The 23,775-nt window shown below is 39.2% G+C and overlaps 1 protein-coding gene across 3 annotated transcripts in view; it reads left to right on the top strand.

Moving 5' to 3' along the window:
• rgs7 (regulator of G protein signaling 7) overlaps positions 1–23,775 on the top strand; it is a 52,265-nt gene that overhangs the window by 11,632 nt on the left and 16,858 nt on the right. For 2 of the 3 annotated variants that reach the window (XM_022763590.1, XM_022763589.1), the window contains exons 3-4: positions 15,930–16,026; positions 19,389–19,439. The exons of the other annotated variant lie outside the window; for it this stretch is intronic. In XM_022763590.1, coding sequence (XP_022619311.1) covers positions 15,930–16,026; positions 19,389–19,439 — 148 coding nt within the window. The remainder of the gene's footprint in view (positions 1–15,929; positions 16,027–19,388; positions 19,440–23,775) is intronic. 3 annotated transcript variants of the gene reach the window in all.

Below are 23,775 nucleotides of genomic sequence, written 5' to 3'. Positions count from 1 at the left end.
GAACATGAGTGTGTTTATGTGTGTGTATTTGTGTGTGTGTGTGTGTCTTTCTGTTTTTCTGTGCTACTGTGTGTGAGCAAACATTCACACACTTTCAAGAGTGCTGCTCAGTCCATGAGAGCCTGCAGTGCAGTGGCAGAGTTTATGCATCTTTCACCAACATCTTTCACTTATAACTACATGAATAACAGGATGAGAAACTGTAGCTCACCAGCATTAACCAACAGAAGTGAATTTACTAAAGTACTGTACAATTTTGAACTTTTCTTTCGTGTTTTTTTATTGTATGCTTTCGTGATTCCTCTTCACTAGAAATATTGTGCTTTTTACTTACTTTGCAGATAGATATTTCAGGAACCTATGATCAGTTACATGCTGCAACGATTATTCAACTAGTTGTCCAGTTTCTTAGATGTGACAGGTGATTTTTCTTGTCTTAACTTTATAGTAAATTGACCATCTTTGGGTTTCAGACCATCGTTCAAACTAAACAGCGCACTAGATGACAGGGAACTGGAAAATATGAAGGACATTTTTCACAGTTTTCTGATTCTTCATAGAATAACCCATTAATCAAGAAAATAATCAGCAATAATTGATAATGGAAATATTTGTTGCAGGCCTAATCATTTAAAGAGTTGGATTATTTATTGATTGGTTAGCATTAACATACTGGCTATATCTTTAAAAAATAATACAGATTATATAGAGTATATGAGAATATAACACTTGGGATGAATGTTCATGATGAGTACCCTCCGGCACAGCAGGCTGAAAAGCAGTACTTTACGGTTCTGTCTGTAACCACACCTGACAGTGATGTCACAGTGTGCTGACCCACGCTGAGGTACACTTCTACATCAGTGCATCAAGTTGAGAAGTAAAACTACAGAAGCTCAACAGGATATTCAGGCGGTGTTAAGTTGCTCTTTTAGTACATTTAACAGCTAGTATTCTTGAGTAGTTTTTTTTCCACCATTTTACACTGTTTATTGCTACTTTTACTTGAATAAAGGCTCTTATTACACTATCCACATTGCCCTGATGACTAAAACATACTGTATATTAGATTATCTATCTCTTCTCTGCTTGGCCTGTGACAGAACATTGTTAATAGTGTTTCTCATCTCCCAATAAAGCCCTACCACAGATCTCTTGCCTGATGCCTGTGCTGGACAAAGAATAAAATATGTTATCTAAGCCTGCGCTCAGTGAAAAAAAAAGGCAAGGTCGGGTCTAACAATGCATTAGGATATGGTGGGAAGGGTCTCTCTATTCCTTGCAAAGGACTGATTTGATTTGCTGATATTAGCTTCCCTTGCCTGTAATGTCAACGCAGCCGTGGTAATAGAAAAGCTCATATTGGGGCAAGGAAGAGAGGACATGTCAGGGTGAGGATGGATGTACATGTCCAGATTTTGAGATATGCTATTAGTGAAGCTCTTTTGTATGTATTTATGAACTGAGTCGTTTACTTTTTTCCAGTGGCCTCATTTGTAAAATTGCAATCCTCTAAATTGAGCATGAAAAGTTGACATTTATGACATATATGACATATATCGCTGTACATCTGACCCTCGCAGTGATAAAGTTTTAATTTGACCTTCTAATTTAGTAAGACACTATAGCTCTCCATCTCTATGTTATGTTATATTATTAATGGTATATTAACGGTCTCTACCTGCTGGCAGTTTTGAAAGGTTCAACAAAACCTATCATCCATCATCTTCATTGCCCCGTAGTTCAAGTGTCACTTGCGTCAAACAGTCTGCCCTTATCGGCTTATTGTCTATCCTGACTGTGTCCTCTGAAGTGTGCATGTGTGTGTCTTGTCAGCCACCCAGTCCTTGTCTTGTCTCTGTTCTGCAGACAGGAGAAGGCAGAAGAATGTCAGCCTGCCAGTATACAGCTGCTTCTCTCTTATTGGTATTCAGGGCACACAGAGCCGTCCTGAGTGTCTGTTGCACGTGCCAAGGAGGAATGTGGGAAATGAGAGGATGGGGAGAGGAGGAAGAGAGGAGTGAGGCCCCCTCTCTCTCATGTTATCTGGTCCTAAAAATAGACAGCATCCTCCCTTCTTCTCTATTCCCAGTGCATCTCTGTTTCCATACCCAGCCTCTCTCCCTGTTTCTCCGTCTCCGTTTTCCTCTCTTCCTTTTCCTTCCTCTTCCTCGTTTCTCTGATTGGTGTTAGTAAACATGCTCTCTGGTGCCCAATGACTCCTCAAGTGTTACGCCAAACAGTTTGGACACTGCTAACAGCCTTGCCTCGACAAAGTAACTATAGGGGTGATTTCATTTAACACTACAGTATTCCCATTGCTAGACTGCACTGTCTAACCACCAAAAGTAAAAGCATGATTATTAAATGCTCCTGAGTACGATTCCTAAAGATCCCCAATTATGAATAAGTGCTGCACCACAGTATGATCTTTGGAAACCAATATTTATTATCGGTTTATTCCCAGTCTGTGCATGGCTGATCAATACAGCATGTTTTCTTTTGTTTTTTTTAGGTATGTGTATGAACTCCTTTCATTAACCTTTAGCAACTATTGGCAATTAGATAAACTCATCATGTATTATTTTAGTTTTTGGAGAACTTTTGCACAATATATCAGAAAGTAATGCAGCTTTCTTCTTCCTTTATTTGCTAATTTATGATAGCAAGCTGTTTGAGTGATGAAATCATGGTAGGTGGGCAGGAGGGATATTGGCTTTCAGTGGATTATGTTCTAGCACATGGCCAACCTTGGCTTAGTCATCGCGCCCACTGCCCGCCCACCGAGAAGATGAGAGTGAAAGAGAGAGAGTGAGGGAGAGAGAGAGGCCTTGCCCTAGGAACAGTATCCCACCACTAGCCAGGAACACCAGATCATAGTAGATTTAGAAACAGACAGAAACCAGTGTCTAGAAAACAGAGTCAGCTGGAGGTGGAATAAGGTTTTGCCTCAGGAGTACTGTCCCAACATGAACTGGAGACTCCTGTATGTAACAGTGACGCGATTAATACAAAGAATAAAGATAACACTGAAAATGGAAGTAATAAAGGACAAATGAGTGTGTGTGTGGATTCGATTCCACACCCTGAGTCACCTATATCAGAACTGTATTTGTTACTTGAAAAAATAAAAGTAGACACATAATCAGACTATCGCCACTTATTGACCCTACTGTTACAGCAGCCTACTACTAAAAACACAACTATTAGTGCTAGCATACAGTTGCTTGTACAACTACTTCAAATTCTATTATAGCACAGAAACCGTGATAAACAAAAAAAAAGGAGAGTGGCCATGGGATAAAGGCAATAAAATGTTCAAACTAAATCATGTATTAATATCTTTTAAAACAGTATTAATTGATTTTTTGGACACTCACTTGGGGACACAGCATTAGCATTTATTTGAGATCATGTTTCTGTGCTCCCAACAAATGTAAGTCTAATATTCACTCTCCTTTTAGCTCCTCACAATCTCCCGTAAATAATGTAGCTCTTTAGCTGCTAAATGCTAAACTATGTTAGCCAGCAAGTCGCTGCTATTTGGTGCTGGGTAGGTAGCATGTGGTGAGTTTTTCAGGGTTTTTTAGTGAAAACACTGCTGTGGCTGATGAAAGCGGTGAGGGTGAACCAAAACAGTAAAGTTGCAGTAAACCAAAACAATAAGCTAAAATATGCTAAAAAGCTCCATAGAGCTGAGGGGAATTGCAGAGTTGATGAAAATTCTCCCCCTTTCACATCACTTGTAGTCATTTTATCCATTGTTGATATAAAAATATTGACTAGTGCAGCTTTAATGTGAATAAATATTAGTTTATTTAGCTTACTTGTTATTTGGCACGATACCACCACAATGAAAGTAAGAAATTGAAACTGCACTATGTTATTAGACAAGTCAACAAGAGTAAACAAGCCTGGTGCTTGTAGAAACACATCCACGACAGTGCCAACATTTCTTTACCATTTCTGTTCATAATAAAAGCAAAAGAGAAGAAACTGAGAACAGAACCTCCTGTTTGTGCCAATATACCGTACAACATGGATGAGAATCTGAGATTCTGAAGGGTCTGATGTGAAGCTAAAAGGTTTGTTGCATCTTGTCAGCGTCAACTACAGTGATGCAAAAAATTAAAAGTTAATCTTCCACTATGAAAAAGTCATCACATAGAGCTTTAATTTGAATTGGAACATAACATTATACTACAATCCTTCAGCAGTTTCATTATATTCATAATAGAAATGTGGCTGTGGCTGCATAAAGCATGAAATGGCAGAAACATACTGCCTGGCAAATTTGGAACAACAAATGCATTAACAGCAGCAATGTCAAACGAGGATAAATGCCAGTTTTTTTTTCCAGGGTGTAGGCATAGCTGGATGACTACCTCTCATCCATGATTCAATGCTTGTCTCTTTCTCTCACTACTAGAGGGTTGTCCCTTGGGGAGGGAGTCAGGGGAAATATTGAACATCCTTCTGCCGCCATTCGCCAGGGACGATAATTCTCCAGGGACGTGAGGAGGAAAGAGGCCGTGTGTTCTAGAAAGCTGTAGAAGTTGATGAAAATACTATGAAGGAGGGCATTGTGGGTGCAAGTATCTCTCGGCAACTATCTGGAAAACATTTAAACGACATAGCAATAATAACCATCTGTCCATCGAACCAACACTGCAATTGCTGCTTCTGCTGTTGTGCGCAGGAATTTTTGATTATTTAGATTTCCAGCGAGAAAACAGGTGGAGAAGAAGCACTACCAACCAAGTAGTATATTATGAAAGGCATTTAATGACATTGGAGGAGTAAAGGAGATAGATTAAATATCTAGATTACTTCAGTTTGCTGATAAAATAACTTTGGGAGGTGAAAAGAATATAATATAAGATTGTCAGCCTGCCAAAGTCGTGCAGATTTTTCACTTTGCTCAGTGTGGTCTGGCAAGGCCGTGGATGAATTAGCTTGAGAAAAACATCAAAAAGGCCGTACAACAGATGACTGCCAGCTCTCTCTCCCCGTCAGACAACAACAGGAACTTTTCCTACGCTTGATTAGAAAAAGTCACCTCTCGATGTGCTGCAATTGGCCTTTGCTTCTGATTGTCAACCTGAAAATACACTAAAAACCTGTTTTTGAATAAATTAGAGGCGAGAAGTACATCATGCAGCAGCTGCAGAAGGCTGTCTAGCCCATGTTATAGCTTCAACACCACATTTAAATATTTGTTTGTGAGATTAGGGAGTTTCACATGATGACAAGACCCATCATAAACAATGGCTGTTAGTTCTGGATCGTATCTGTCTTGGCTGAAATCTTCCAGCAGAAACTGAGCTTAATAGATGTAGTCTAGTGTGACTTTACAAGGTTGTGACTTATGTTACAATCTTTATTTCATTGATTCTTTAATCTTTAAAAAAAAAGAGACTGCATTGCTACTGCAGGACAACAGTAGAGTAGAGATGAGTTATGGGCCTGGGAATCAAGATGTCTGTATGCTCAAAATGAGCTAGGGTCATAGGAAGTGTCGTCCAACTACATCTGAAGACAAATATGAAATTTGAAAAATAAAAGAAAGAGGAGTTTGAACTCTTGCTGTGAGGAGTGGGTGTGGATTTTTAGGATTGTTGGAAATTACAGAAATTGTCAAATGCAACCCACATTGTAGGATATTTGTGTTCTGTTTAATCAAAAGGTCAAACCTGCAGCTCAGGGTTCATGATGCCCATACAGCATGGGCCCTAACCACTCGGCCATCGGGTTGCCCCATCAGGGGACTCTTAATATTTTGTTTTTCTTACCAAATTCTTCACATTGATCTGAAGATGAAAGTAATGAGTCTGTGTGTCTATTATGTATATCTATATTAAAGTTTCCTTGTGGAGATTTTTTACCTATCCCCTATGTTTTTCTATGAGTGAGTCCCTGTTTTGTGTATCTCGTGGATGGGTTCCCGGATGACACAGTCCTGCCAATAGTGTCACACTTTTCCACTGATCTACAGGTGGTGGTAACACATCAAAAATGTACAGCAATGCGCCAGCAAAGGCAGAGAATAAGAAGACTGTTGGCACATAAACATGGATTTAAAACTGTCGGATTTTAACTATTTCAGGACTTAAAATTGGCTTTACAAATGTTTTGTGAAGACGGAAATACATTCAACACATTAGTTAAACCTCAAGGATACAAACGATGTGTTGAAGTAAAAACATAAGTTTTGTTTGTTTACAAGGAAACTCCACAGGACACATTTAACAGCTTTGCAAAATCCAGAAATCAGTTTGATTCAAGTCGATTTGATTTGGTTCAAATTTGGTTATTTAATGTATTATTCACATTATTATCCTTTGAGACAAACTTTGGCTTACAGACGGACAAAAAAAAAAAAAGGATATATTTAAGCACATAACATGCCACTCAGGTGACACATACACCACACAGGGAATCAAAGCTCTACAGTCTCACTTTCATCCATTACAAAATCGGACCAAATCAGATCAAGCCATTAGATGGCTCTCAGTCACACCTTGACGAGCATTTCAAAGCTGAGGAGGCATCATGGTTGACAATATCCATTTGTTAACATCCACATGAACCAAAGTCTGTAGTGGCAAAATCATCTGTCCTTAATGCTGCTGCTGCTGCTGCTGTGAGCAAGACAGTTTTACAGTGGCATGAGCTTTTTCTTATCACAGTGCTCCATTATGGAAATAATGGATCAGGCAGTACACCACCAACTGGTACATTATGAAACACATTAATGATATTAGGTGTGAAGAGAGAGAGGAGGCATTGAGGAGGAATAATTTCCATCTAAAAATTTCATAGATCTTTGCAGTTTGCTGCAGAGATAAAGATGTGAGCTGGAAACAGCAGAGAAGATTCTTACCTCCTCAGGTTTCTTTATCCTGCATCTTCTAGGATGTGATGTTATTACAAACGACGTGTAAGGAAGAATAAAGACGACGGGGGAACAAATGTGCGAGAGAACATCCTGAAGTGTGAAACAGTGAAGTGACATTCCAAGAAACAGATGCTCATGTTTGACTGATGGCTCAATGGAGCTTGATTGTGTACACAGAGACAGAACTGTACTGATGAACACAACTGAAAGCAAGGCTTATCAGGCAGCAAACTGCAGATGTTGCTAAATGTTTAATCACTGGTTTGCAGAATCTGCCTCAAGCGTATAGAAATAAACCGTCAGTTTGGATGGAGTAATTGCTTTCTCCCCAGGCAGTGTTGTCACCTGGGCATCTGTTCTTCATGCTCTATGGTCCCAGCCTGCTGTGAGACAGACTGTTGTCCGCTCTACATATGAGCTTCGTAGTCAGGGTACCTATGAGAGTTGAGGGGTTGCATGAACAGAGAAAAGTGTTCAAAGAGACCGAAAATTCACAATAAGCAGCCGTAAAGGAAGTGTAAAGGAAGAAACATAAGACTGGGGCAGAGAAATCCATTTAAACTAGGAGGGAGTATAAATCAGGATGTTTCGTGTAAGATTAAATGTGAGCAAAGCAAGCAGAGCATGACCATCTGTTGCCAAGGCCAAGGGAAGGGTTCTTGGTTTTTTGGCCTCTTGCTTTTCTCTCATTACATATTAGACCTTTACCCACTACATAACCCTGAATGCTGAAAGTTTAACGTACCAAAGTCGCTGGGATGTGGGTGAACAGCAGTTGAAGTAGTGCTTAAACAGTTAGTCCATCGACAGAATACTAATTGCCCACTATTTTGATGATTGAGTAATCCTTTAATATTAAAATATTTGCTGGTTAAGATTCTCAAATATGAGAATTTACTGCTTTATATATCTTATATCAGTGTAAACTGAATATTTTGGTGGCTCCGGACGTATATTCAGATGTTTGCTTGACCTGTGGAAAATTGCAATTTGCTGACAAAGACCAAACAACTGACCGATTAATGAAGTATATAATAAACAGATTAATCAAAAATGAAAACTACAGAAAATTGCAGCCCTAGTGATAGAAAGGTCAACAGTTTATCTTAGGATAATCAACAGAAACAAAAAAAAAGACCCTACTATTAAAATGATCTTGAGGCAAAGGCATGAATGGGCAACTTAAATGTTACACATTTTAAATCTTAAAATAATATATACTATACTATACTATAGTATACTATACTACTACTAATAATAATAATACTAATAACAATAATAATAAAAATAAAACATAACTCTGCTACAGCCCAAAATAATATTGTGGATTTAAGCCAACAAAATATGACTCTACCACAGACAGTGTATCGTACAGCTTAGCTACACAACATCAATTAACAAAGGAAACTTATGTGATGAAAACAAAAACTTTTCCTCTTTTTCATATACTCACATATTCCTCTTTTGACAATATTTGTCTTTCTCTTTCTCTCCATCCTTTACGTCCCCCACCTCCTTCCTCCCACCCACCCTTCTTTCTTTCTCTCTTATGAATGAGCGATGGCGAGCAGCCAAAGATGTCCTTGTGATAGTGGTCGCAGACTGTGTTGCTGTGGTAACTCAGAAGCGAACTGCAACCTCGGAGAGGACTTAAGATTCATGGCATCTATTCAACAACCTTGTCAGCATGCGCTCAATAACTTCCCTCACCTATCTGCAGGGTAATTTTATTTTAAATTCCCAAGTGGTGCGGTACTGCACAGGTGCAGCCTGAGGTGTCTGACTAACTTTGTTTGTATTTAGCACGCAATGTAACAATGTTTTCTTTGTGTTAAAAAACAGTGGCCGGTTAGTTCAGCTGATATGTTTATTGTTTTATCTGACACTTCTCAGTCATGTACATTTGGTAGTGTTTACTCTGACACAAACATTAGTGTGCTGATATCTAATTGGTTGGTTGTAGTTGGGCGTTATGGCTTGGGTATCTAGTACATTATCTGCAGCAAATATTTAAATCAAAGATTGATAGTTATGATCAAAAATAAGCAAACATAGCATTTCTATTTTTGGGGTGTACTACTGGGTATGAAAACCTTTGCACTAGTCACACTGGTTACAATTAGGATTCACAATATATTGACAATAATGACTTGAAAACCTCCCTTCAACACCAATATTTTGTCACTAAGTCATCATATAGATTTTGTCTCACAGATGTAGAGACCTAACCTCATGCACATACAGCATTAACACAATCCATATCCATAGCAAATATATGCATTGTGATAATTAGCTTCCATTTATTGATCACTAGGTTTATTTTGGCCTGGATAAAATACACAGTGAGTAGAACAGCTTGTGCAGCGTTCCAGTGAACCCATATTTATGTAAAGTTATAGAGGGTTATTAAAAATGTTCTACTCATACTGATTGATTCGTTGACGCTGTGCAATGCCTGTGAGGCGTACATCATATCTACAAAACTGTAATAAAATGATTTGTCTCTTGCTTTCTTTTAATATATGAATTATTTCATTTTAATGATGTAGCCTCATGTGAGGGGTTTTACTCTGTGTTTTATAATCCAAAAGCTGATTTACATTACCGCAGCAATGTTTATGATCCAAAAGGTTCGTGTAGACCTGTTATCACTCCCGTTTTTCCCCGCAGTCTCCTGTATTTCAAGGTAATCTCCCAGCGCCCTCCCGTTTTGTTGTTTCTCCCAAGACACTCCTTCAATTTTCATGGCCCTCAACCTTTATTATTAATAATCGTCATACACGGATCCATACGTTTCATGTGTTTGTCTGGCGTTATTCAAGTTGGCAGATTGTGTATGAAACACAAACTAGACACACAAGCCACACACACATACATATTTTACATACAGACGGAAAAAATCTCCTGAATTTTCAAACAAAATGTCGACAGGTATGGGTTTATGGTGTATATAAAAGCTCTGCTATGCCCATGCAAAGTGCTCTTGTCTAACAAAGGCTATTACAGTATGAATGCCTTTGGAGCCTTTGCATATCTCCTCTGTGTTTGCTAGTAAATGAGCAGTTGACCTCTACGTTCCTGAGTGGGGGCTCGGAAAAGTCTGCATTTATCATTCACTTGTTTGTGTCTGTTTAATGTCTCTCGATGGGTAGAGCGGGAAGGTACTTCACTCTCACATCAACACTAGACTGCCTTCAGAGATTTAGAGATTATATAGGAAGAGATAATCCAATTAAGGCTGTTTGAAAACGGTGTTTGATTTCTCCTCCTCACCAAAATCTGGGTCACCACGGATGCGGAACAGCATCATTTGAGTATGTCACCTTTGTATACAGATGGCAAAGGCTAGACAGGCAGAAAGGCTTTTCTATCAAAGAGCATAATATGAGGCAAAATATTGTAGCTCATGATATGCAAGTCAAAAACTACACTGGGATTGTAAGTCTTTGAGAAGTTATTAACGGTTTGCTTTGCCTGTATTGTGTCCGCCCGCTATCCTCCCCTTATGGCATGAAGAACATTGTGTTTTTGGATTTGCTCCATATGCAAATGCGCCAGGCTGTCTAGAGGAGACGTGTGATTCATTTGTGGTGACATAGCATTTCACCGTGCTTTAATGCAGCTATAGTGTAGATCTGAGTGCTTTTGTGGTCATCATATTGATCCTATATAAAAGTTATTGACCTTGGATCTGAGATGTATGCTGTAATTTTTTATTTTTTTTTTTGTAAACCGCTGCTGGTTTTTGAGGGCAAACAAAATGTAAAATATTATCTCTCAGCCTCCACCATAGGTTCTGCCTCATCCATGGAGACTGCAAAGACTGCAGTTCAGAAGGAAATGAGATCAACCAACTGCAAAGACTGTTTTATCTAGTAGAGCTGTCATGCCTTATAGCCACAGGTTCTATTCAGGCTGCTCTCGCACCGCCTTAGGCAGCCAGACTTGAGCTGGGTTGCTCACCTATTTTGATGATGTGGGTTTTATAATATATTAATCCACACCTTCTGGGTTCATCTGCTTTCATAATATGAATCTCTGAGTGAGTGTGTGTGTGTGTGTGTGTGTGTATGTGTATGGGTGTGTTGCATCTCTGAATTCTGTCATATGCTCTGCCTGCAATGTGACTGATAATTGCTACGTGTTGTGTGCATCATGTAATGTTGCAATGTTGCATGCAATATCTGTCCTGTTTGTGTGTGTCAGTGTGTGTGTGTGTGTGTTGGGAGGAATATCTGTTTTCCGTGTGTAGACACACCTGTCCTCAGATAACACTGTGAAGGTAATACCACTCTCCCTGCACATCTGACGCAGTAACATTCACCCATCAGAATGCAGACAACATAAAATAAACCGGGGGGTGGGGGGATAGGAGAGCTTTTAATTTCCTCAGCAGCACAGTTAGTGAGTTTTTTTTTTCTTTTCTTTTCTGCACAGACAGAAAATTGAATGAACTCTATATGAATTTCCAACTGCCTGACAAGACAAGCTGCATTTGATAGAATGTGCTAAGAAAGATCAAATGTAAATTTCTTTTAGAAATTGTATTTGAGGGTAGTGTCACCTTTTATGTCAACAAGACAAGCGCATGCCTCTGAGTTTCATTTTGTTAGTGTGCGTCATGGCAAGTTTTTTCTTTATTAAAAATGTATCGTGATGGATCATTCAGGCTCCAATAAACACCAGTCTGGCTTAAGAGATTTAAAGCTGATGTAAGAAACGATGTTCTAATTAAGACTGTTTGAATATGTTTGAGTCCATCGAGTCCTGGTGATTTATTTCAATCATTTCAATCTAGGTCAACACAAGACATGAATAGCATCACTTGTTAAGGAATTATTTCATGCAAGCTGGAGGTTGTGCAGCACAATCAACAAGAGGATGTTCTTTGGCTTAGACGTAGTATCTCACTTCAATTGTCAATGTCATTTAGGGCATTTTTGAGCCATGTTTCTTCAGGCAGTCTATTCACATGCTTCAGTTAACCCACAAAGGTGCCCATCTCAACCCATACACCCACACGCCACTGTGATTAAAACCTAGGTAACCGAAAGCTCTCAAAATCAGTTCTCAGAAATACCTAGAATGATGTTGTTAATTTGTTTTTCCCATTTTTACAGAGCGTAAAGTTATGGGTTGGGAAAGATCCCGTTTACATGGTATACGCTTAACAACACTTATCCATGTGGATGTAACAACTATTTACTTTAGGTTGCGCTAAAATCAAGTGTAAACCTATTTAACATTTCCATCCTCCATCATCATCACCAAGGCAGCAAAACAACCTGTTTTCAAGCCTCCTTTTGTCTTGTTGAGGTGACTTATAAAGGTCACCTCAAAATTAGCTTTCTTAGGACATTAAAAAACTGGTGAAATTCCCCCTGAAACCTCCTACCTTCCTGATGTGCTCAAGATAGAACCTTGTTAATAACTGGCTCTTTTATCTGCCCACTTTTCTTAGAAAAAGCCTGTCAAATAAGTGGACTCATGGTGCACTTAACAATGGCTAAAAAGGCATCTAAGAGGCCAGTATTGATTTACAAACCCAGTTTGGAATGTTTTTTGCTCCAAATGATGCTTCAGAACATTATGATTGCGCCCTGAGTGCCCTCAGTCATAGTCTTTGAAGTGCTCGGAGCCATGTGCTGACGCTCAGTATGTGCTTATATCCGGAGCTTTTGTTAGTCACTTTATATGTACTGAGTCCTGTGCCATCATTATTCAATGATTCACACTGTGCAGCCAAAACACTCACTCTTATCTGTTAAGAGGCTGCAGAGATGCAGTCAGACAGATCTGGGTGGGTGGATGGGTGGGGGACAGAGAAATAGAGAGAGAGAGAGAGAGAGAGAGAGAGAGAGAGAGAGAGAGAGAGAGAGTCTTGCTCTCCCTCTCTCTTGAGGGAAATGACTTTTCCTCTCTTCCTCACAACATGAAGCCAGAGAGCATCCCGACTTCAAGAGCTTTAGATCCTGAATATTCACGCTGGTGGCATTTTACCATGTGTAGGCGGTGAGGGTTTGCAGAGATAGGAGAGAGTGTGTGAAGTATTGATCACTGTTGCTGTTGTCCTTATTTGCTCTGCGTCTCACAGTGCCAGCTAACTCTCAGGGAAAGACAGTGAGACTTGGATACAGAGAGAAGGTTGGCGTTATAAGCCAGACTTACTCAACAGAGATGAGCTGAACACCATTAGGATTAATATTGAGAGATATGTTTAAAAACAACAAAAGGGATGATGCACACAGCACATAAAAGGAGGCTGCATGAATACTGGTAATTTTTGTTTTTCTGTGCATCAGTTCACAAGCCTAAGTTATATAAGGATATTATATTAGTACTTGAATGGTTTTTGTTTTGATTTTAGTAAGAAGACCATCTGCTCCTCTAACTTTACCTTGTATTAGTCGAGGAACATCATAGAAAAATGAGACCATTTGCCACTTAACTGTCAGATGTCAATATTCTCTGAAGTTCACCAGCTTCAATTATGTTGTGATCAAATATTATAAGCCTCTTTGAGATGTGGCCTTTTTCCTTAACCCTTTTCCTCAGCCTTGCCTCCCATTAATTTAGTAAGAGTCCCTCTACATAATCTGAAAATGTGTTTATATATATATTTTTTTTACCAATTCATTTTTTTTTCTTTCTATTCCTGTCTCTCAGTAATGCTGGCCCTTTAACTCTCCTCCCGCAGCTCTGTAGTTACAGTATTTGCATGTGCTCCATCATTGTCAATTAGGCTCCTATCACTAACTGGGATGATTTTTAGCTCCAGGTTATTTGACTAGCTACAAGCTTTCATAATAACATATGCTACAGTACTAGCTAATGAACTGCCAAACCCGAGTACTCACAGATTTACATATCAAACCCATCTTTTTATTTTATTTTATTTTATATTTTTTATAATCAGAACTGCTCCTTTCTCACCAATATGGCAGCAGAAATTCATTTTCACCCACACAAAACCTTCATTTGTACGAAATGGAATTGGCTGCATTCAAATTGTGTCGTCTATCCCAGATGAGCTCCACTGATAAGTCGTGTGTATGTCATACGAAGATGGAGAGGAAACAAAACTGAGGAGGGTGGGGTTGGGTGGGGGGATATCCATGAAGCCAGACCTGTGAGTACAACATAACACTTCAGCTCAGTGCACGGTCACAGTCACAGCTTCCAGACACCATACACTACGTTATGATTGGTTAAATGTTTAGTGTAGTCAGATAAAAGGGAAACATTTTAAAATCAAAAAGACCATTTTAAACACAACACACAACATTACATTATCCTGATCAGTTAGAGATTCAGCTCTGATGATTGGTTCTGCTCTCACTGCATCTCTCCAAAAGAGGTTACTATCTTATCATGGACCAACCCTTTCCTCTTTAACCTCCCTGTCATGAGATGTTACCCAGGGATCTATCTCGGCTTCCCTGTTATTTTCACTTTACATGTTGGCTACATACTTTTCCTTTTTTTTTTCAAAGATAGTCAACTAAATGTTGACGTCTGAATCAAAATTTCAAGTGAAAATGGCAATGGCATATGTCTTATAATGTGTGTATTGAATGTTTGGTGCTGGATGTCATACAACCTTCTGCACCTTAATGAATCACAATGAAGTGATGAAATGCTTTTAGTGGCATCAGCAAAATGTCCACTATTGTCAAGTATGCCACCTATAATTAAGGCATACTTTTTATAGACAGATTATAGATTGTCTAGTTGATGAATAAAATTAACATGTTTTTACTTGGAAAAATGTCTACAATACTACTGTACCCAGGACTCAGTCAGAAAATCCATTTCCACCAATTATTGCTTCTCTTCACTGTGATGTTTAGAATTGATTTTAAGAGATTATTGAAGGAAATATTTGATTGAGTCAAAGATTTACATTACATTGGTACCCGGTTAGCAACAAGCCTTACTGTCTGCCACAATAATGCCAAACCACTGAAAGGAAGCAAAAACAGATTTTTTTTTACAAATTCTACATATGGTGCTTTTAATGCATATAATGAGAACACTACCAAACTGTTTCATTTTGAAGTAAAGACACTGTGACAAATAAAATCATGCTTAAATTAATTAAGCCTGAGACCTCATTACAATGAATACCTTTTTTCAGATGAATCTCTTTTTAATAATGCTACCATCATATTTCTCTGTTTCTTTGTTAAAATGGACAAACATCGATAGAATCACAACATTTTTGGGTTCATTTGTGTAGCACATACGTATCAGTTTCGTGCTATGCTATTGGATTCTGCGTATATTTTTACACTGAGGGAGGAGTTTGGGGAGATCTCTTGCCATCCGATCTGGCTGACGAACTGTATCGGGGCCATGCTCTATTCTCTGCTTTGCTCCCTCCTTTGTGTTCTTGGAAACGTGGTTGCCTTGTGTTGCCCTGCCAGGCCCTTGAGACAACTCCCAGTACATTTCTGTCCCAGTGACGCTTGCAAATGTTTGTGTGTTTGCATGTATGCCTGGCTGTGTCTACTCGCCTGTGCATGTCTGTTTTCAGCGCAGCTTTTTGGTTCAAATTTGTAACTCAGTCAGTGCTGAACACAGAACATTTGTGTCTGAAATGTCTTTTGATGTCAGAAAAATGTAATTTTTCTTCTCTGCTCTGCAGAGTTTGGATGTGTGGCTTGTGTTTTGGGACACAAACATATTGTGATGGATAATAACTAGAAACTTCATTGCTAGACTTCCAAAATTCAATAACTGTTGCAGAACTCAATAAGTGCAGCTTACTGGCAGTTTTATGTGACAAATGACAGAAATCAGAGATATTTTTCAAAGGAAAGACAGAAATCTGACAGTACTGACTGTTAGTTACCAGCTTTCTCCCTGAAGACATGGCTGAAACACACAGAAACCTGTTTCTATCTGTTTACCTCTTTCTGGCTTGCTCACACACAGCCTCCACTTACAAAGGCAAGTTCATGAAAAGTGCTCACTCTCTCTCTTGCTCTCTCTCCCCCCTCATCTCTCCCACTGTCCCTGTGTTGTCCAGATGGAGGAAGTAATAGCACGCATGCAGGATGAGAAAAATGGCATCCCTATCCGAACAGTGAAAAGTTTTCTAACCAAGATCCCCAGTGTTTTTTCAGGTAAGGCTCTTATCTCTCTGTTCTGCACTGCACTGCACTGCACTGCTTTTCTCTTCTCTTCCTCCACTTGGCTCCCACCCACTAAGTGCCCAACTAGTACTGTGTTCGTGCCAAACAAAACACTGAAAGTATTTAGAGAGTTGTCTGTTTTGCATTTCACACTGGCAGTGCCAGAATGTCAAGAGGATCATATTGGATTTTCGAGCTGTGCTACCTAATAGATAAGAATCCATGGTGCTCCATAAGAGATGAGTTCAGTTAAACATGACATTCAAAAACTAAGAGGAGTGAGGCCATCACTGTTATATTACTGTATATGGATATAACCAGACTAGGTCAAAACCTGGTGTTGCGAATGTGCGAAATTGAGGATGTACTTGAAAAAGTATCAAAAGCCCGATCGAAAAGCCGCTAAATATAACTAGATGACGCAATATTCCAATTAGCATATTCATGACGTCATCGTGTTGTATTTGCATTCTGTCTAGTGTCAGCCGGTTTCAGGCCTTTATCTGTTTGCTTATCCCTTTCTCTCCGTGCTCACATATACAGAATTTCAGGCAGTTGAATTCCCAATGAAGCTGTTCTCATTTACATGTTTACACATTTCAGTTGTCAGACCAGTCAGTCGATATGAAGTGCTGGAATGCATTGTATACTGTAATATAAACTTTCAATAGTTTATTAAAACAGTGTTATAGTCTATAATTAAAAGCCTGCTAATCATTATGCTATCCAAATCCTTATATCATATTAAAGATTTATCAAAGTCTTCTGATAAATTAATAATTCAAACCCTTACTCTAATTCTCAGTTTTTTCGGTAAGTGCTCATTCCTGCCAACTGTGCTTAGATCTCTGCCTTGCGTGATTTTTCACCTCAGGGCGCCAACAATACCAGAGCCACCACTGGTCGCCATCACTGCTAACAAAGGGCCACGTTTGGCCTGTCACAACCAGTGACATGTCTAGGGCCTTTTGACATGGATGGCTACGATGAGGCACAGATTAAAAAAAGGTTGGGCAGTAGGCACCGACATACGAGCACAGACACAGATAAATTTAAATCACTAACTTTAGCTTTAGTGACGTTGGTGAAACAATGCTTTGGGCACATAAAGAGCAGCTGATGCAAACTTCTTTTCTTTTCTTTTTTTTGCTTGGTTTTTAATGCCAGGTCTGCTACACAGTGTTTGTCTTGGTTTAAAAACAGTAGTGGCTCTATTGATTAATGATTTTACATCTGGCCAGGCAGCATCAGCTTAGATTCCATCTCTATTCTGTTTTTAAAAAAAAAAGAAGATATTACTTAATCAGTGCAGCTAGGAAACAGCTACACTCGCTACGTCTTCAGGAACATGATGAAATTGCAACAGATGGCTTGTATTTGTAGCGCTGCTTTACACCTACCCTATGAACTGTACAGTACATACCTTTTACTACAGTACTATATTAATGCTTCATCCAAAAATGATATCGTAATCATAAGCATTACAGTATTTTTTGTCAAAATGTATGCAGTTTGTATCAAGACAGCATCAAGGAAAAGGAAAAGTAGTGTCATTACCATTTTAATCACTTGTTACAGTAACACCACTTATTCTTAAATGAGTGCACTGTTGGCAGAATTGATGTATCCGGATCCCTTCCTCAGGGTAGTTTTTCATTAGAGCTGTTGCAAATGTGTTTTTCGTACCGGTGAGCCAAGCAACTCTGCTGCTCTCAGTTTGTTTTCTATTGATGTTCATACAAATTTCACACAGAGCAGAGGTCAGTAAACATTGACATGCTACAGATTTCATGTACAATTAACAGTGCATTCTAAAATGTCACATTTTCTCCTTTAATTCTCCTTCATGGATTTTTTACTATTTTTTTGTGTAATCTTTTTTTTTTCTCCAATGGTTCATATGGTTCTACTACTATGACTTTCACCACCTCTACATATTATAGTAACTTTTCATTCATTTCATTCACTTTTATTCTTGCATCTTTTCAACTTGATTTTCAAGTATTCTGAAATAATATCTTCAGCTCTGCTGCCCTTTGCTGTATGCTGTCACTATTTGCTGCAGCAATTATCCAATATTTGCCATCACTGGGATCATTAATAATTGATCTTATCATTTACCTCTCTGTTTATATTATTGTCACATTGTAATACGAACACACGCTTGTGCCTAGACGCACGCACACACGCACGCACGCACGCACGCAGAGCCCAATCTATGGCCATGATATTAATCAATTCGGAGAACAGCCTTGTTAGAGGATTACCTTACATATCTCATTTAAGCTCTCTCTTAGAAAGTGGGTCAACTTTGATAGTGTGAAAATGGGGTTGTATTAATGATGTTAATCCATGGAAAATCTCATCTGGTTATTGGGGGGTGAGAGGGGGGGTGCTGCTGAAAAGCAAGGGGGTGCACTGATAGAGAAACGGAGAGACAAAACACAGACAGACTGAAAGGCAGTTTGATGGACAGAGAGACGGCCACAGAGACTGAATGTCTCACTGCATGAATTCCCCGATGTCTCCATTTCACACCTTTTTTTTCTGCCTTCCGCCAGTCTCATCTCCGCAACACACCTTCACCTGTCAGCATGACAGACAGTAATAATAGCTTGGAAAATATATATTTAGTCAAAGTGCCAAAGTCACATGTTGCAGTTGGGTGTGAAAATGAACAGGGGCAGAGGATGCTGTTATGTTTTTCTGAGATGTGAAAATGATTTAGTTGCAGTCTCAGATGGAAAAGTTTGAAATGGGATGGAAATGGAAATGGTGATATTTGAATGATCTCTAGACCTTTACTCAAAATAGTTTTGATGACTGCATCATCTATTATAAAAACGTAATACAAGTACAGTGTATTGCCTTGTCATCTGCTTGATTTTACATTTCTCCTCTCCTCTCCTCTGACCTATTAAATCTTATTCTTTGTTCGTGACAGTTGGAAATGTCCAATGTGATCCATAAACTTACGAAAAGAAACAATTGCAGCTGCAATGTCGGTGCTGTGACTGAGTCTGACAAATTGTGTTGTTACTGTACACAATGGATGCTTCATTATGCCATTGTACCTCTCTGGTCATTTATATTAATGGACTACAGCCAAAAGAGAGCTGGCTTGGAGAGGATGTCAGAAAAGAATATTTGGTAATGGATGGCCCATTACCCACCCACATGGTGCAAGGTGAGAGGAATTGGTATGCACTGTGATGATGAGGGGAGGTGGGCAGAGTTAAGAGTGTCATTGTTTTCCCTTTCATTTGCATGTATATGCAAAAATGTGTCTCAGCACACTGTGAATATATTAGATATGTCCGTGAGTCACTTTTATGTGCTTTCTCTCATTTCAGGTTCTGATATTGTACAGTGGATGATCAAGAATCTGGACATCGAAGATCAAGGTAAAAGAGCGAATCAGTATTGATGTAGGACAGAGGTTTTTAAAGTCCCTGTTAGATATTGTAGTTTGGCTGCTGATTTGGCCCCTTTAACAACATGGTCAGCTGTTGGAGCTGCACCAGTGGATGTCACACACAGCTCACGGAGGCAATTAAAACACAATTTGCATCAGTCATAACTGACAAAATCTGAACACACAGACATGATTAACATATTTTTATTTTCAGTATTACTTACACTTTTTGAAGATAGCATTATCTCCCGTGTCTATCCCAAATAAACACCCATAAATCATAGAAAAATACTCCTGAGCTTCCCTGAGGAAGTCAAGTTTACTTTAGTGTCAAAGCAATCAAGTGATAGTCGTCTCTACATTTATGGGTACAGAGTTGTTTTTTAGTTAATACTGATGCTAAAGATTAAATTGTAGGATGTCAATAGCCACTTTCATACAGAGATCTCACCATATTACCGTTAACAAGACCTTTCTTTATATCGCCTTCGGCTGTTTACACTCAACCAAACAAACCGGAATAATGCTGCCCCTGTGTGTGATTGTAGGTAGCTTGCCGGCGATCTGGAATCAGAGGTGTGATGTGTAACACAACAGCGTTGGCGTATGTCCCGCCATGCCGGTTCTTCCTTTTACACAAATGTCAATGTCTGTCACTACCTCACAATGAGGGGTCTCTTCTTAATGGCAATATAACAGGATCTGTGTATGAAAGGGACCACTGTTACAGCTGTTTATACTTATATAATATATAATTTCAAGCTTGCTGTTGCTTTTCTGGGCGAGATAAGAGGAGAGGTGCTGATCATATATTGTACGTAAGGTTTTGAATGAGAAGTTTTCATTAGCCTGCACATGAAGAAAGAAGAACACCTAACGTGCCTTTGTGGAACCTTAGTGTATGTAAAAGTCCACACTTAGACATTTTTCTTTGATCTGTTTTTTTATGTCCTTGAGCTAAATCAGACACTGCAATTCTTGTTCCTCCTTTTTTCTTTCTTATTCTTTTTTTTTTTTATTCCAGTGTAATGAAGTAGAACTACACTGTCTTGAGGGAGTTGCCAGATCATTAGCTGAGCCCCTCACTGCACAAAAAATAACTCAAAAGTGGGCAGGTTGAACTGTGATAAATATGGAAAGTTAAGACCCGGTTTCTTGCTTTTAAAGACGGTGATAGAAGAAGCGTAGCTAACAATGTGAAAGCGGATCTTTTCTGAGGACTGTAGGTGTGTGTTTACTTGGATGTTGGGGTGTTTATGTGTGTGGGTGTGCATTCGTCTGGTGTTTGTCTGCTCTAGTATGTGCCTCAGTGTTGTACAGCCCAGTTCATACATACATTGTGACATAATCAATTGTTCACTTAGCTGACTCATCAGCTCACAGTTCCTTTGTGTGTTGTTGCATTTGTATGCACGGATCTTCCTGTCTTTTTCTGTTTGTCAATTGTGCATGTTTATGTGCGTGTGTCTGTGTAAGTGTTGTGTGGACAAATTCTGGTGTGAAACCATTGTTGTGAAGACATTTTGTTGTAAGGTTCAGGCTCGAATAGATGTAGAGTTTAGATCAGCGTTAGGAGTAGGGTTATGTTAAGGCATTTATTTATGATGGTTATGGTTAGAGTAAGGGGCTATGGATTACATTATGTCAATGCGTGTCCTGACAACCATAGTAACACCGATATACGTGTGTGTGTGTGTGTGTGTGTGTGTGTGTGTGTGTGTATGTGTGCGTGTTATGTGCTAAACGGGACACATTTTTGTGGTCTGTCTGGCAGTAACACGTCACATATGTTCCCTCAAGCAAATTCACATTTACAGTGCTACATTTTGTGTCACCTGCACTATTGAAATTGCTCGTCCGTAACAGCACTCTCGCTTAAAATTGTCAAAAACTGCAATTTAATAACAGCAAGGAGTCTGAAAACCTGTTAACAACCTGTTAACATTCTTTGTCCTTTAAGAGTATTTTGTTTTAAATCTGTTGTGAAAAACTAAGTGACTTCGGCACAGAGCAACTCCTGGCGGGGCTCTCAAACACAGCAAAGTGAAACGCAATTAATTTGGCTCACAGCACGATAGCAGCTTGTTTAATATAAAGGAAGATGAGCTTATATCAAAGTTGGGGACTGGGGATTTGGAGTTTTTTTTTTTTGCTAAATGAATTCCACAGATAATACAGTGACGCCCTCCAGATGAACTCATCATCTCAATCTCTCTAGTCCCTAAATCCTGTTTTCATTCAATGCTGCATTTGATTAGCCAATGCAAATTCGTGACTTCAAAGTTATTCTCAAAAGTTTTACACGTCTTTTGGGACATTTTAGCAGAAGGTTTTGCACTTGTAACTCTTTACTTTGATTACAATTCAGACCATTACAGATCGTCACACATCGTGCTTCAACTGGTTTGGCAGGCATGAGAACTACTGGAATTAACTACTTGCCACATTTAAGGTGGCTCAGAGTTGATTGACTAGCATGCATTACTGTGCGGCTCAGTCCAGACAGCTCACACAGGGATTAGAAACACTGAGATGTGAATGAGGAGCCACAGGTTGACATGATCTACAACCTTAAGATGATCCGTCTGGTGTGGATAGTAACATGTTTGTATATAATCCTTCAGTTATATATTTAAACATTACACCAGTAACCTCCAAACTGACCGAGGACAAGCCCTTCTGAACAAGACTAGGTCAAAACCTAGTATATGGCTGGATCACATACGATCAATGTGCGAAATTGAGGAAGTAGTTGAAAACTGTTGTGGAACGGCTGTAAACAACAGACATCATCATTGCATCATATTTACATTCTGCCTAGAGTCTGTCTCTCCGTTTGATACTCTCGTGCTCACATACACAGTGTGTATGTTTCTCTCCACACAAGTTTTACATAATGACAGAAATGTAGCCCATAAACGCTTCATGTGAACTTCCAAGCCATTTCCAAGCTGCTGCTCTGCTGCTAAAATCCTGATGTTATAACCGTGACGTTGTCTGACAGAATCACCAATCACAAGTTAAAGACAAAGCCTGTGCTGTGTTTTTGTCTATATTTACTTGTAAAATGATGACTCGGAGAGAAAGTCAGAAGCGACAGAATATCTATCTTATTTTGTCTCTTGCACAGCGCACAGCCTCCGTCTGGGATCCAATTTTCAATGACAGCATTTCTTCAAAAAATGATCAAGGCCTTTATTTACCTCAACTGTAGAAGATAACAGGCCAAATTCCCTCTGTTTGAAATGTATAATTGGTCAGGGCGGTATTTTAGTCCGAAGCCTCATTTTCAGTTGCTCGTTTGCTGTGTTAAAATGACAGCATTACGTGTTAATACAAACTCAACACTCACTGTAACCGTTTCAAATTAAAAAGCCTTCTAGCATTTCAGAGGGCAGAAACCCTTTATTTCTTAACTGGACTTTTATTGCTGTGCTGCAGTAAGCGTATTGTCCCGTGTCTGGTTGCTGCTGTTTCTGTTGTCTACATGTTATTCAGATCTGCTTGTTTCTTTAGCTGAGCAGTTACCGATGGCTTCTCTCTCTCCCTCCCTCCCACTCTGCCTGCCCTCTCTCTGCACAGTGTGTCTTATGTTTAGTTATTCCTCTGCCTCCTTTAGTAATAATGATGTGTAATGTAATAAAAAGTAGTTTATTTGCTGTAATGGAGGCGAGGCTCAGTGAATTGAAAGTGCCACTCAGCTTCCCTGCAGTTCCCGAGCAGCTGGGAAACCAGAGCGGCTCGGTAGACTGCCGGTAACAAGAGGTGTAGCCATAAGCCCACGATTGGCACCCATACACTGTCCAGCCATATACTAGGTTTATACCTCATCTTGTTTGAAAATGATCTCAAAATCTAATGACAAATGTGCTAAGTTGGCAACACTGCAGGCTATAAACGCCCCCCTAATATAAACCATTTGTGCCAATTCATTTAAAAAGAGCAGCCAATGGGGAAACTCCAACTCAGTCACATGGCATTTGGCTGACCAGTGATGGAAATATGATAACTCAACAATGATCACTCATTCACTCAGTCTGTCACTCATGGACAATCATGATAATAGGGCCGACTCCGCCTTTACGGCCCAGCCAAAAAGAACATATAGAGTTTTTAACACTTTGGACCATTTGTGGAGCCAGCATGATTTACTCTTTCCAGTTATGTAACTCTGATTCATCATGAATAAATGCCCACAAATACAATTACACATTATTACACAGTCACTCTTTTTATCTTCACATCTCATCTCACAGACATCAAAAAGTAATCCAATTAATTATCATCTGTAAGTCTGTGTTACAGAGAAAACAGTAACAGCCACC

The sequence above is a fragment of the Seriola dumerili genome, unplaced genomic scaffold, assembly GCF_002260705.1.
Source record: "Seriola dumerili isolate Sdu_G_001 unplaced genomic scaffold, Sdu_1.0 BDQW01000478.1, whole genome shotgun sequence".
Classification (NCBI taxonomy): Eukaryota; Metazoa; Chordata; class Actinopteri; order Carangiformes; family Carangidae; genus Seriola; species Seriola dumerili.
The sequence above is the reverse complement of the archived record's forward strand: the minus strand, read 5'-3'. Positions and strand labels throughout refer to the sequence as shown.